This window comes from Lepus europaeus, chromosome 5, assembly GCF_033115175.1.
Source record: "Lepus europaeus isolate LE1 chromosome 5, mLepTim1.pri, whole genome shotgun sequence".
Classification (NCBI taxonomy): Eukaryota; Metazoa; Chordata; class Mammalia; order Lagomorpha; family Leporidae; genus Lepus; species Lepus europaeus.
This window is the reverse complement of record NC_084831.1, coordinates 115347461-115360364: the sequence shown is the minus strand read 5'-3', so window position 1 is coordinate 115360364 and position 12904 is coordinate 115347461. Positions and strand designations below refer to the sequence as shown.

At 52.3% G+C, this 12904-nt stretch overlaps 2 protein-coding genes and 1 pseudogene across 2 annotated transcripts; 2 read left to right on the top strand and 1 right to left on the bottom strand.

The window, feature by feature from the left end:
• ANKRD35 (ankyrin repeat domain 35) lies at positions 1-11189 on the top strand. The gene is made up of 13 exons (XM_062193525.1): positions 1-71; positions 774-862; positions 1218-1282; positions 2037-2094; positions 2291-2361; positions 2651-2757; positions 3952-4136; positions 4734-4771; positions 4923-6914; positions 9531-9620; positions 9824-9889; positions 10356-10459; positions 10984-11189. The coding sequence occupies exons 1-12, from the start codon at positions 55-57 to the stop codon at positions 10416-10418; spliced, it is 2841 nt and encodes a 946-aa protein (XP_062049509.1). The 5' UTR covers positions 1-54; the 3' UTR covers positions 10419-10459; positions 10984-11189.
• A 26-nt stretch (positions 11190-11215) lies between these two features.
• On the bottom strand, positions 11216-11633 carry LOC133760943 (large ribosomal subunit protein eL34-like). Its single transcript, XM_062193524.1, has one exon. The coding sequence runs from the start codon at positions 11605-11607 to the stop codon at positions 11254-11256; it is 354 nt and encodes a 117-aa protein (XP_062049508.1). The 5' UTR covers positions 11608-11633; the 3' UTR covers positions 11216-11253.
• Positions 11634-12319: 686 nt separating this feature from the next.
• On the top strand, positions 12320-12904 carry LOC133760942 (large ribosomal subunit protein eL21-like; annotated as a pseudogene).

The following is a 12904-nucleotide window of genomic DNA, read 5'->3' as shown; positions in this document are numbered from 1 at the left end:
GCGTGGCTGCCCTGGCCTCCAGAAAGTCTGCCCGGCCCACCAAGCTGGACGCCAATGGCCAGTCCCCGTAAGTAAGTCCTCCTGACCCCAGCCCTTGGAACGGTTCCCTCTGAAAACCCTGAACTCCAATAGGATGCAGGCCTAGGGAATACCTGCAACCTCTGAGCCCTTTTCGGTGTGTAAATTAGCGAGCATACCAATAACCCTCTGCTATATATGAAGTGCTGAACAAAGCGAGGAAAGAAGATATTGTTCCTGAACTCCATCTACCTCCTAACCCAGACTGATGGCATTACTTAAAAAGGACAAAAACCCATTAGACCAACGGCAGACTAATGCATACACAAGAGTATTTCTTGATTGTGCAAGTACGAAGGTGTAAATGAAAGGGTAGCCACGGGAGTCGCAGTGGTAGAGGGAGTGATTAGGACACGGGAGATACTATTCCTCTCTGCCTCCACCTGTGCAGCCCTCTGCTCTGTTCTTGCTGACTCGCATTCCCACTGAGGGTTCTGTGTTTCCTGAACACCCCGATGATACTCCGAGACTCCCTCCTTGAGACCTGTCACTCTTATTTCTGTCTTTGCCTCCAGCTTCCTCTGACGTTAAGGCTGCAGGCCCTGTGCCTTCCCCTTCTCGGGAAGCCAGGCTGGGGAAATGTCCCTCTCTGCACTGAGATCGTCTAGGGCAGGGAGTGTTGCGAGCAGTGCTTGCTAAGATTCTCCAGCTCCTCGTCCCCTGGCCTCCTCATCCTTCTGCCTTGATTCCGGCAGGTTTCATCTGGCAGCCTCCAAAGGCCTGACGGAGTGTCTGACTATACTGCTTGCAAACGGGGCTGACATCAACAGCAAAAACGAGGATGGTGAGTTGGGCCACACGCTGGGCTCTCTGACTGCCTGTCCCTGTATAGCAGCGGTGGGGGCTCATGCTGAGCCCCACTGGAGCATACACAGTGGCCCCCAACTTCTCTCCCCAGTAAGTTCTGCCCAGCATGGTTCTGAGGGGTTCACCTCTTGGCGAACTGGGGACACCTCACCTCTTGCCACCTCCAGCAGAGTACCAGGCACTGGGGGAACAGGACTTTCTGGCCCCATGTGGCTGAGAGCTTCTTTCTCTAATCTCCCTCTGATTATCTGTGCGTCTCTTACCTCCCCTCCCTGTGAGTCATCAGCATGCGTGGGGCCACCCACCCTTCCTCTCTCTGTCTTTGTTCCCAGGAAGTACTGCCCTGCACTTGGCCACCATCTCCTGCCAGCCGCAGTGTGTCAAGGTCCTGCTGCAGGTGAGGGCGACCCCTCGGTACTATTCGCGTGAAGGGACGAAGTGGACCCAGAGGCTCCTAACTTTGTGGTTACAAATCCTAGTTGGTCAAGTGTGCCCTAATAGCCCCAATAAGAGTGTTGTTGATAATCACTTACTCATTTATTTAGCACCTGCCACAGGCAGCAAGCATAGCTCCCAGGGACTAGTCAGCTCTTCCATTGCAGAGCCAATGCAGAGGCTAACTGCTGTGATGACGGGCAGGTGGAAGGAAGGCAGAGGGCTTCAAGTTCAACTGCAGCCCTTCTGTTCTTGAGGAACTCCTGGTTTAGTAACCAAGAGATATATACACATCAAAAGACATGTGGACAATTTATAAATGTGTCTCTAGGAGTAAAAAAAAAAAAAAAAAAAGCAGTTATCTTAACAAGCCATTGGGCACTTGGCTATCCAGCTTTTGTTCTTCCTGACCTTTTCCAAATTTTACCATCAGGATCCTAGAGTATCAGCGAAGGATTCGGTTATTTGCCCTAACATTTTTACTTCTCTATGATCTGATTTTTCTTAGGCCCTAGGTTTAGGAACCAGGGCTGAGTATCCAGGCTGCCTCTCCTTTGCCAGGAATGGGCTGGGCTTGCTTGGCAGTTAGCCCTTGTCCAGAACCGCAGCCCTTCTGCCCATCCCCCATTACCATGGAAGTGGGTGACCCAGTGAGGGCGGGGGACGAGGACCTCAACACCACATTCCATGCTGCTTCCGTTTGTGGCTACTTACAGCACGGTGCTAATGAAGACGCTGTGGATGCAGAAAACCGCAGCCCCCTGCACTGGGCAGGTGTGTGCCAGGGGCCCGGGGCGGGGGACAGGACCTCAGGGACTGCAGGGCGGGAAAGGGCAGGAGAGGCTAACGTTGGGTGGTAAGGTCAGCCAAGAAGCTAATGGCTGGAGTGGTCAGAGATGATGGTGGTATGGTCTGAGGAGGCGTCCTTCATGTTTCCCCTTAACCCACACACCCCTCAATTCTCCCCCAGCCTCCTCTGGCTGTGCCTCAAGCGTTCTCCTGCTCTGTGACCATGAAGCCTTCCTGGACGTGTTGGACAACGTGAGTGTCGGATGGACGGCTGGGCTGCTGCTCTCTCTCAGCCTCATGGCCGAGTCCAGTGATCCGGGGTGGAACAGTGCCTCCCTCCTGTAGCTTCTCTCCTGGCCCTCTTCTTTTTCCTTACAGAGAGGCTTAACCTCTCTTCTGGAGAGTTTCCAACCCTCCCCAAAGAAGTGTTTGGCCCCAGGATGTGGACATTTTTCTGGAGCAGTGTGGGGGAAGGGAGGGGGTAGGTGGATGTTGTCTAGTCCCTAGCTCCTTGTGAGCCCCCTTTCTACAATCAATGCAGGATGGACGCACACCCCTGATGATTGCGTCGCTGGGTGGTCACGCGGCCATCTGCTCCCAGCTGCTGCAGAGAGGCGCCCGAGTTAACGTCACAGACAAGGATGACAAGTGAGCACTCCTCGCCTTCCTGACTGATCTACGAAGGAGCCAGTGGGCAAGAGTGTGTGTGTGTGTGTGTGTTTGGGAAGGACACTGGTTGGCCTCTGTTCTTGGAAATCTTTTTTCCCTGGTAGTGCTCTGCGTGCTGCCTCCACCACCTGCCTCGTAGAGATGACCCCAGAAGTAGAATCAACACCTCATTGACATACTTTACTGCTCTTCTAACCAATAGGATCCTTTTTTCCTAAAAAAAAAAAAAAAAAAAAAAAAAAAGCAGAACCTCAATACATGGAGCAGCTAAAAACACAGCCCTTCCGACTGGCCCCTTGCTTTCTGAGGCTGCTGCTCTAAGGAACAACATTTGAAAACTTCCAGTCTGGTCTAATATCTTCTCCTTGGCTGGTGGTGGTCTGTTTTTCTGACCCCACTGAATGAATGCTTACACAGGGAATGGAATTTCTTTCTTTCTTCCTTTCTTTCTTTCTTTCTTTCTTTCATTTTTGACAGGCAGAGTGGACAGTGAGAGAGAGAGACAGAGAGAAAGGTCTTCCTTTGCCATTGGTTCACCCTCCAATGGCCGCTGTGGCTGGCACCGTGCGGATCCGAAGCCAGGAGTGAGGTGCTTCCTCCTGGTCTCCCATGGGGTGCAGGGCCCAAGCACTTGGGCCATCCTCCACTGCACTCCCTGGCCACAGCAGAGAGCTGGCCTGGAAGAGGGGCAACCAGGACAGAATCCGGCGCCCCAACCGGGACTAGAACCAGGTGTGCCGGCGCTGCAAGGCAGAGGATTAGCCTGTTGAGCCACAGCGCCACCCCCCCCCTTTTTTTAAGAATTTTTATTTATTTGAGAGGCAAAGTTATAGACAGAGGTGGGGAGACAGAGAGGTCTTCCGATCCCCTGTTTCACTCCCCTAAATGGCTACAACGGCTTGAGCTGGGGCATTTTTTCTGGATCTCCCATGCGGGCGCAGGGACCCAAGCACTAGGGCCGTCCTCCACGGCTTTCCCAGGCCATTAGCAGAGAGCTGGATCGGAAGAGGAGCAGCATGGAAATGAACTGGCGCCCATTTGAGATGTTGGTGCTGCAGGCGGAGGCTTAGCCCACCACCCACCCCCACCCCCCGTGAATGAATGGAATTTCTGGAACCAGGATGCCTGGATTCAATGGAGAAAGCTTTTGCTCAGATTTGTCTCAACCCACAGGTCAGCTCTGATCCTGGCCTGTGAGAAAGGCAGTGCTGAGGTGGCCGAGCTGCTCCTGAGCCATGGGGCAGATGCAGGGGCCGTGGACAGCACAGGGCGTGATGCCCTGCACTATGCCCTGCGGACACAAGACAAGGCGCTGTGGAAGCTGCTCCGGCAGGCCCTGAACCGGCGGCGGCGGGGAGGTAAAGGCTCTTTTGTAATTTCGAGGTTCTCTTTGACAGCTGCAGAATCAAAGAGGTTTCTTAGAATCCCACTTGGTCCCCCGGGAGCAATTCATCTGACGAACAATTGCCATTTTTAGCTGACGGTTTACTTACTTATTGCTGCTAGAACAAGATGACCAGCTTTCCAAAAATGCGTTCACAAAATTGCTTCATGCTGCCTTGTCTCACCGAGGGCAACTCTTGCTAGTGCTGTTGCTAGCATTTATGGGTTGCAATTGTTCATAGGTTTGTCTGACTTGCTTGTCAATCTCGCTCTCCCCTACTAGGCTGTCAACCCCTTGAATAACAGGCTGCTTTGATTTTGCTCATCTCTGAGGTCCTGATGCCTGTGACAGTGCCTGGCATGGTGGCCAGTATGACTTCTGGGCTAGGAAGGCAAAGCTGCTGTGTAGTTAGAGACCCACCCTACAAAAGGGGCTGCTGGCATCAAGAAGCTACATGGTGAGGGTTATCACCACTGAGGAGCCACTCATCTCAGAGGAAGTCCAAGGACATGGGCTAGACGTTCACGGACACTGTCTTCTCTCTCATTGTCCTCGTGTTTCCTTCTTATAGGTCAGAAGCTGGTTCAACACCCAGATCTTGTATCCCAGGTAAGACCCTAAGTGCCTTCCCCTTTTGCTCCTAAGCCGCCCTGTGCTATCCCAGCGACCCTTGGGACATGAAGACATTCCGAGAGAAGAAAAGCCCTCCAGGGCTGGATTAGCTGCAGGGCCTCACTTCGCTGCTCTGTTTTTGACCTAGGCCTCTCCATCTGAGCCTCAGGTGGGTTCTCCACCAAAAAGCCCATGGAGAGCAGAACCTGAGGAGGAGCAGGAGGAAGAGGAGGATGAAGGCCTATGCTTGGAAGACTGGAGGTGCAAATATGAGGAGGAGCAGAGGAAAGTTTCTCAATTGGAGCAGGAGTTGGTGCAGAAGACAGAAGAGTGTAAGGCTCAAGCTGCAGCCTACCTGGGTCTGGAGAATCAGATTCGAGAGCAGGTGCAGGAGCTAGGGCTCCTCCTAGCCCCAGAGCTTGGAGCTCCAGAAGGGCAGGGCTCCGGTGTGCGGCCTGGAGGTGATGGCATGGAGCAGGGTTGTCCTCTGGACTCCCTGACTGAGTGTATACAAAAGCTAAAGAAGCAGCAACAGGCTGCAGCCTCGGCAAACTCAACATTCACTCCCAAGAGAGGGGAGGAGTCAGCCCCAGGAGAGATCCAGGATGAAGTCCATGGAAGGTCCCAACCAGAAAAACAGGGCCTATCCCAGAGCCCAGGGGCTGAGACCAGCAGGAAAATCACAGAACAGACCCTCGGCCAGGGGGGACAGATCCTTGGCCCTGATGTTACTGACCAGCTGCATGCTATGCCAGCTGCTCCAGCCCAAGCCCCAGCAGGTGCAACGGCTGGACCAACGAGCACAGCAGCCGTGACCCAGCTCCTGCTACAACTAAGAGAGGAACTGGCTGCAGTGTGGCGTGAGAAGGATGCAGCTTGGGGAGCTTTGTCAAGACCCATCTTGGAGGGAGGCCTGGGGACTCCCAGGGCTGAGGCTGCAGCAGCTGCCTGGGAGAAGATGGAGGCCCGGTTGGAGCAGGTGCTGGTGAGGCTGGATAGGGCAAATGCAGGGCTACAGGTGAAACCTGGCGTCCCTGCCCAGGAGTCCAGACAGGGAGCCCCAAAGGCAGCCCCACGAAGCAGCAGAAAAAATGAAGAGGAGAAAAGGGCCCCCGGGGCCCGGGGAGAGCCTCTAGGGGCCCCAGGGGAAGAACTGTCCCCAGGAGAGGCAGGCCTGGCAAAGGCACAGCTGGAGAAGGAGGTGTCAGCCCTGAGACTGAGCAACAGCAACTTGCTGGAGGAGCTGGGGGAGCTGGGGCGGGAGCGGCAGCGCCTGCAGGGCGAGCTGCAGTCCCTGAGCCAGCGGCTCCAGCACGAGTTTGTGCCCAAGCCGGAGGCACAGGTCCAGCTACAGCAGTTGCGGCGGAGTGTGGGGCTGCTGACCGATGAGCTGGCCTTGGAGAAGGAGGCCACCGAGAAGCTGCGGAAGCGCCTGGCCTCCCAGAGCAGTGGCCTCCGAGGGCTGTGGGACTGCCTGCCCCCAGACCTAGTGGGTAAGGGCAGCGCGGGGGGCACGGCAGCTGAGCCCCTGCAGGAGCTGCAAGCCTGCATCAGTGCCCTGGTGGACAGGCACAAGGAGGCCCAGCAGGTGCTGGCTCGGCTGGAGAAGGAGAATCAGCAGCTGCGCGGGTCCCTGTCCCCAGGTGGGGAGCCGGATGCCTCCTCCAAGGTCCCCGCGCCCCCGCAAGTGGCTGCTTTGGAGCAAGACCTAGGGAAGCTGGAGGAGGAGCTGCGGGCTGTCCAGGCCACGATGAGCGGGAAGAGCCAGGAGATCGGGAAGCTGAAGCAGCTGCTCTACCAAGCCACGGAGGAGGTGGCAGAGCTGCGGGCCCGCGAGGCGGCCAGCCTGCGGCAGCACGAGAAAACCCGGGGTTCGCTCGTGGCCCAGGCCCAGGCTTGGGGCCAGGAGCTGAAGGTGCTGCTGGAAAAGTATAACACCGCCTGCCGGGAAATGGGCCAGCTGCGGGAAGCGGTGGCCGAGGAGCGCCGCAGGAGCGGGGACCTGGCCGCGCGCGCCGCCGAGCAGGAGCGCCAGGCCAGCGAGATGCGCGGGCGCTCGGAGCAGTTCGAGAAAACAGCGGAGCTGCTCAAAGAGAAGACGGAGCATCTCATTGGTGCTTGCCGGGACAAGGAGGCCAAGGTGAGCAGCTGCGAGGCCGCGGGGGAGCTTTGGGGGGAAAGTTTCTGCGTGTTTGGGGCGTTGCTAAGCTGAATCCAGCGAACCGTGGCTTAATACCCACAACACAGCATCAGTGATTCGCAGGCACCATGCCATGTTTTGGGTCTGAGGAGCTGGGGTTGAGGGGAGGGGAGGATAAGTAGAAGAGGGCCCAGGGGCTTAAGTCCTAAAATTGGAGACCCGGTGTTCAGAGGCAGTGCGCTCAGGGCCACCGTCCGTGGAACATCACTGGTTATCAGCGTTTTGACTGAAATTGAGCATTAGCCTGGGAAGAGGCCCAATAGTATAATGGGAAGTTGTGGTTTTGCTGAGGTTCTTGGGAGGTGACTCAGGAGCTGATGGGTTAAAAGACAGCAGAGCCAGCTGTTGCCTTCCCTCTCCCCTCTGGCTTCAGAGTGGGCTCTACAAAAAAGTTTCCTTCTGCAAAGAGGGGAGCAATGTAAAGAAAAAAAGCTTGAAAACTCCTGTTAGATACTGCTTGTTCTAAAAGTGAGTGTGGGTCTTTGTGCTTCAAATGAGATCCATTTTGTTTATTTACAAATGAATTTAGAAGTTCTAGAGCTGCCTGTGAGGCAAACAAATTCAGACTTATTATTAAAACTCTGTATGGGGCCCGCACTGTGACATAGTAGGTAAAACCACCAACTGCAGTGCCCGGTTCGAGTCTCAGCTGTTCCACTTCCGATCCAGCTCTCTGCTGTGGCCTGGGACAGCAGTGGAAGGTGGCCCAGCTGCTTGGGCCTCTGTACCCACGTGGGAGACCTGGAGGAAGCCCCTGGCTCCAGATCACCTCAGCTCCAGCAGCCATATGGGGAGTGAGCTAGTGGATGGAAGACACCTCTCTTTCTGCCTCTACCTCTCTGTAACTCTGCCTTTCAATCAAATAGATAAATCTTAAAAAACAAACAAACAAACAAACAAAAAAACACCTCTATATGATCACATTTAGAATGATTTAAAAACTGTAAAGTAGATACATTTTATATAGTAAGAGTGTTTAAAAACAGGAAGAGTTTTCCAGAGGAGGAACTTGGGTGAGGTGGTATTAATTAAAGAGAGGAGGGATCTTATGTTGTGTGGAAGATGAAAGTAGAAAAATGGAGTGGGGGACCGCTGCTGTGCAACTGCAGTGTAAGCCACCATTTATGACTTCTGCATCCTGTATCCAGAAAGCCAATTCCAGTCCCAGATGTTCTACTTCTGATCCAGTTTCCTGCCAATGCAGCTGGGAAGGTAGTGGAAGATGGACCAAGTACTTGGGCCCCTGCTACCCATGTGGGATATACAAATGGAGTTCCTGGCTCCTGGCTTCAGTTTGGCCCAGCCCCAAGTATTAAGGCCATTTGGGAGGTGAAGCAGTATATGAAAATCTCTCACTCTCTTCCTGACTCTGTTTCTCCTTTTTTCTGTCACTCTGTCTTTTAAATAAGTAAATCTTCTGAAAAAAGGAAATAGAAAAAAGTGCAAAAAAGTAGTGTATAGTGATTAAGAAAGTGGTCTCTGGACTTAAGACTGTCTGAATTTCAATTTCCATTTCAAAACTTACTGATTGTTCTTGGGCAAATTTTTAAACAACCTCCCTTAAGACCCAGTTTTTGTGTTTTATTTATTTGAAAGGAAGAGTTACAGAGAGGCAGAGGCAGAGAGAGAGAGAAGTTTTCCATCTGCTGGTTCACTCCCCAGATGGCCACAATGGTTCATTCTCCAGATGGTCACAATGGCCAGAGCTGTGCCAATTGGAAGCCAGGAGCTAGGAGCTTCTTCCGGGTCTCCCACCGGGGTGCAGCCCATATGGGGTGCCCAGCACTGCAGGCAGTGTCAGACAAAACCCATCAAAAGACCTGATCTGTAATCTTATTTGCCCTGTCTGGCTTGCTCAGGATAAAACAAAAATGCCATCAGAGGCTGGGGGTGGGGGTGGGGGAGGATAGGTAACTTGTTTTCATTGTAAATTGTGTGCTCAGAGGGTTGGAATCGCCACTCCCTTGCTATTCGCATGATAAAATTGGAAGCTCCCAAGGAGTAGGGCAGGCAGTTTTGACCTTGCTAAAGAGGACTTTTGAGGGAAGTGAGCATTTTGTACTCTCAGTTTCCCCGGGGACCAACCTGACCACCTACTATCCAGTCTGACTCCTCACATCAGCACTGCTCCTACCATTGCGATTTACCGTGACTGCCTTTGTGCCTCTGCCTACCAGCCACAAGCAGCGCTCTCCGTTTCCCTTAGTGCTCAGTAGCCAGAAGTAAATCAGGATCCAGTACTGAGTTAGGAGCATGGACTGCGGAGTCCAGGGCATTTGGATTCAAAATTTATTTTATCACTTACTATGCATCTGATTTTGACAAACTACTTAACTCAGACTTCTCATCTATAAAAGGTGAACAGAGAAGTGTTCTTCAAAGAAGAAAAACTGTTTTGAGCATTAGATGAGATAATATGTGTAAAAGTATCTGGCACATGTTAAATTGTTAAATTCCTAATAAAAGGACGCTGACCTTGACCCTGGCTGGCATTTAGAGGGGAATACTAGGGCCTCATTGGTTCCTTCTTTTTTTTTTTTTTCCTTTTGGACTCAGATCAAGGAGTTGTTGAAGAAACTGGAGCAGCTTTCGGAGGAAGTGCTAGCAGTTCGGGGAGAAAATGCTCGCCTTGCCCTGCAGCTGCAGGTATGTTTTGGCCCTCAGGGAAATGGACAGGGCTAGAGAAGAAAGTGGACAGTGGAAGTGATGACTGTGTGGGGGAAAATCTAAGAAGTACAGAGGCCTGGCCAGGCAGTGGTGCAGGCTGGGCGAAGGGCACTGGCCTGGGAAGGCTGACCACTGGGAAGGGTGAGCGGAGCATGTGAGCTCCCCTGGATTCTCACTCTCAGGATTCCCAGAAGAACCACGAAGAGATCATCTCGGCCTATAGAACTCATCTGCTGAATGCTGCTCAGGTGAGTGTGGCAGGGTTTAGGGGGAGGTAAAGACACTGAGTGGGTGGGGTGGGGGATCCTTGGGGGTCCTTCATCTGACTTGTAAAGTACACGCTTGGCGTTCCTCAGAGAGCTGCACCCACCGTCTGGTCTCTGGATCTCATCAGTAAAATCAAGCTGGGTTGTGTTTGAATATGTGTTGGGGGCACAGGTGTTTGCCCCTACTTTTTAGTTCTAAAGAATGGAACACCTATGGCGCATCGGGTGCTTTGCTCCTTGTTCAGAGCTGAGACTCTCAAAGTAGCCCTGAGAAGTAAAACATCATTGTCCTCTTTAGGAAGACAGGACAAGAACCATGGAGAAGTTAAATTCTATAGGTGAGGGTCCATGGTAAAGAGCTACCCCTATGGCACAGAATTGCTCTCTCACCTGTCTGCCCTCATTCTCTCTCCATCATCTCCTTTTATTTCTTTTCTTTCACCATCAGGGCTACATGGAACAAGATGTTTATAATATCCTGCTGCGAATCCTCAGTATGCAAGAGGTGTGAGGTGGCCTCCTGGTGTGCCCTCAGAGAGACTACACTGTGCTGTGAGTTGTGGGTTGAAGGTGATGAGGGAAGGAGCCTGGGACAAAGGATTTGGGAAAGCAGGCTTATAGCAGGGAATTGGACTCTCTCTTTACCACGGTGATGGTGAACACTGGATAGTCCTCTGGGTCCCAGAGCATTTGAGTGAAGTTGACCAAGAGGTAATATAAGGCATCACTGGGCGGAGTCAGCAATCAGTGAGCAGCTGCCCTGTGGGCTGGAGGCTGCAAAGAGGGATTGGGTGGCTCTCCAGGTCTAGAGTAGCGGGATGCCCCTGAGGATGAGTGACCGTGGGAGGGTGGTGTGAACTCGCTCCCGAGGTGGAACTCCACGCATTCCAGAATGTCTCCTTCACTTGCACACCAGCTATTTCAAGAGCACTTATCCCCCAGTCTTCTCCTGCCCCTGTGAAGGTGATGTTTTTTCCAGTCCAGACTGGTGAGGTCCCTGTTAGCACACGGAGGTGGGTGGAGAAGACTGAGGATGTAGAAGGTGTGCATCTTGCCCTGGAATCTCTTCTTTCAAGGAATAAAAGCATCAGCCCTCACAGTGGTGGATGGAGGCTCCATCGAGGTGTGGAGGCAGGAGGGGCTTGACCTGACATCACGGATCCTAAACCTGAGAACCTGAGAACCTCCTCAGCATGGAGGAGACCAGAGGTGTGGATGGCGACCAAGTCTACAGCAAATAAAACAGGAGGCAGTACGGTGTTGGGTGTCATCATTTTTTCCGTCAAAGAGGGAGTAGGAGGAGGGACCTTTTTTTTTTTTTTTAATTACTCGAAAGTTTCATGTTTTTATTTAGCTTTCTGACTCTGTGCTTGTGCCTTCAACACTTTCACAACAATTTTCTGCTCCTCGATAAGGAAAGCACGCTTGATCCTGTCACGGACACATTTAGCACACATGGAACCACCATAGGCCCTGCTGACGTGTTTTTTGGTTTTAGACAATCTCATCAGGACTTTAGATCTCACAGCACGAACCCCACGAAGTCTGCCTGGGCACACACCACATGCAGATTTTGGTGCCTTCCCAACCTTCTTAGTATAAAGGTAAACAATTCTGTTACCAGGAGTTCGGGACAGTCTGGTTTTGTTGGAGGCTGTATTGTAGGAGAGCCTCTGGCGGTACGTCAAACGCTGGACCATTGTGGCTGCGTGAGCTCAAAGAACCATCCCTTAGAGATCTGGTGTCCTGCAACTTTTGGGATGGCGGCGGATTCTAAAGCCCATCGGAGGGACCATTTTTTTAGGATTAAAAAAAAGTTTACTTGAAAGTTGGGATGTGAAAGAGATCTTCCATCTTCATGTTCACTCACCAGGTCTGGGCCAAGCTGAAGCCCAGAGCCAGATACTACATCCGGGTCTCCTACATGGAGGAGGCCAAGTACCTGAGCCATCACCCACGGCCTTTCCAGGCACATTATCAGGAAGCTGTATTGGAAGTGGAGTAGCTGGAACTTGAACTAGGCACTAAGGTATGCGATGCAGGTGTCCCATGTGGCAGTTTAACCTGCTGTGCCACAACACCTGCCCCAGGCTTCTTTAACTTACAAATGTACATTCACGGCTGGCGCCATGGCTCACTTGGCAAATCCTCCGCCTGCGGCGCCGGCACTCCGGGTTCTATTCCCGGTTGGGGTGCCAGGTACTAGTCCCAGTTGTTCCTCTTCCAGTCCAGCTCTCTGCTGTGGCCCAGGAGGGCAGCGGAGGATGGCCCAAGTGCTTGGGTCCCTGCACCCGCATGGGAGACCAGGAGGAAGCACCTGGCTCCTGCCTTCGGATAGGCACAGCACCATTAGGGGAGTGAACCAATGGAAGGAATACCTTTCTCTCTGTCTCTCACTGTCTATAACTCTTTCTCTGTCTCTCTCTCTCACTAACTCTGCCTGTCAAAAAAAAAAAAAAAAAATTTCCTTTCGGCCGGAGCCACCATCTTCCAGTAATTCGCCAAGATGACGAACACAAAGGGAAAGAGGCAAGGTACCCGGTACATGTTCTCCAGGCCTTTCAGAAAACATGGAGTTGTTCCTTTGGCCACATACATGCGCATTTACAAGGTGACATTGTGGACATCAAGGGAATGGGTACTGTTCAAAAAGGAATGCCCCATAAATGTTACCATGGAAAAACTGGAAGAGTCTACAGTGTTACCCAGCATGCTGTTGGCATTGTTGTAAACAAGTGAAGGGCAAGATTTTTGCCAAGAGAATAAATGTGCGTATTGAACACATTAAGCACTCTAAGAGCCGAGATAGCTTCTTGAAACGTGTGAAGGAAAATGATCAGAAAAAGAAGGAAGCTAAAGAGAAGGGTACCTGGGTTCAACTAAAGCGTCAGCCTGCTCTACCCAGAGAAGCCCACTTTGTCAGAACCAATGGAAAGGAGCCTGAACTGCTGGAACCCATTCCTTATGAATTCATGGCGTAATAAATGTAAAATAAAT

What these genes read in the sequence shown, in the direction of transcription:
- ANKRD35 (XM_062193525.1), top strand. An exon ending in GTGTCAAGGTCCTGCTGCAG is followed by an intron (nt 1,283 to 2,036) that starts GTGAGGGCGACC and finishes GGCTACTTACAG; the next exon opens with CACGGTGCTAATGAAGACGC. An exon ending in CAGCCCCCTGCACTGGGCAG is followed by an intron (nt 2,095 to 2,290) that starts GTGTGTGCCAGG and finishes ATTCTCCCCCAG; the next exon opens with CCTCCTCTGGCTGTGCCTCA.
- LOC133760943 (XM_062193524.1), bottom strand. Translation starts at nt 11,607, where the DNA reads ATGGTCCAGCGTTTGACGTACCGCCAGAGGCTCTCCTACAATACAGCC.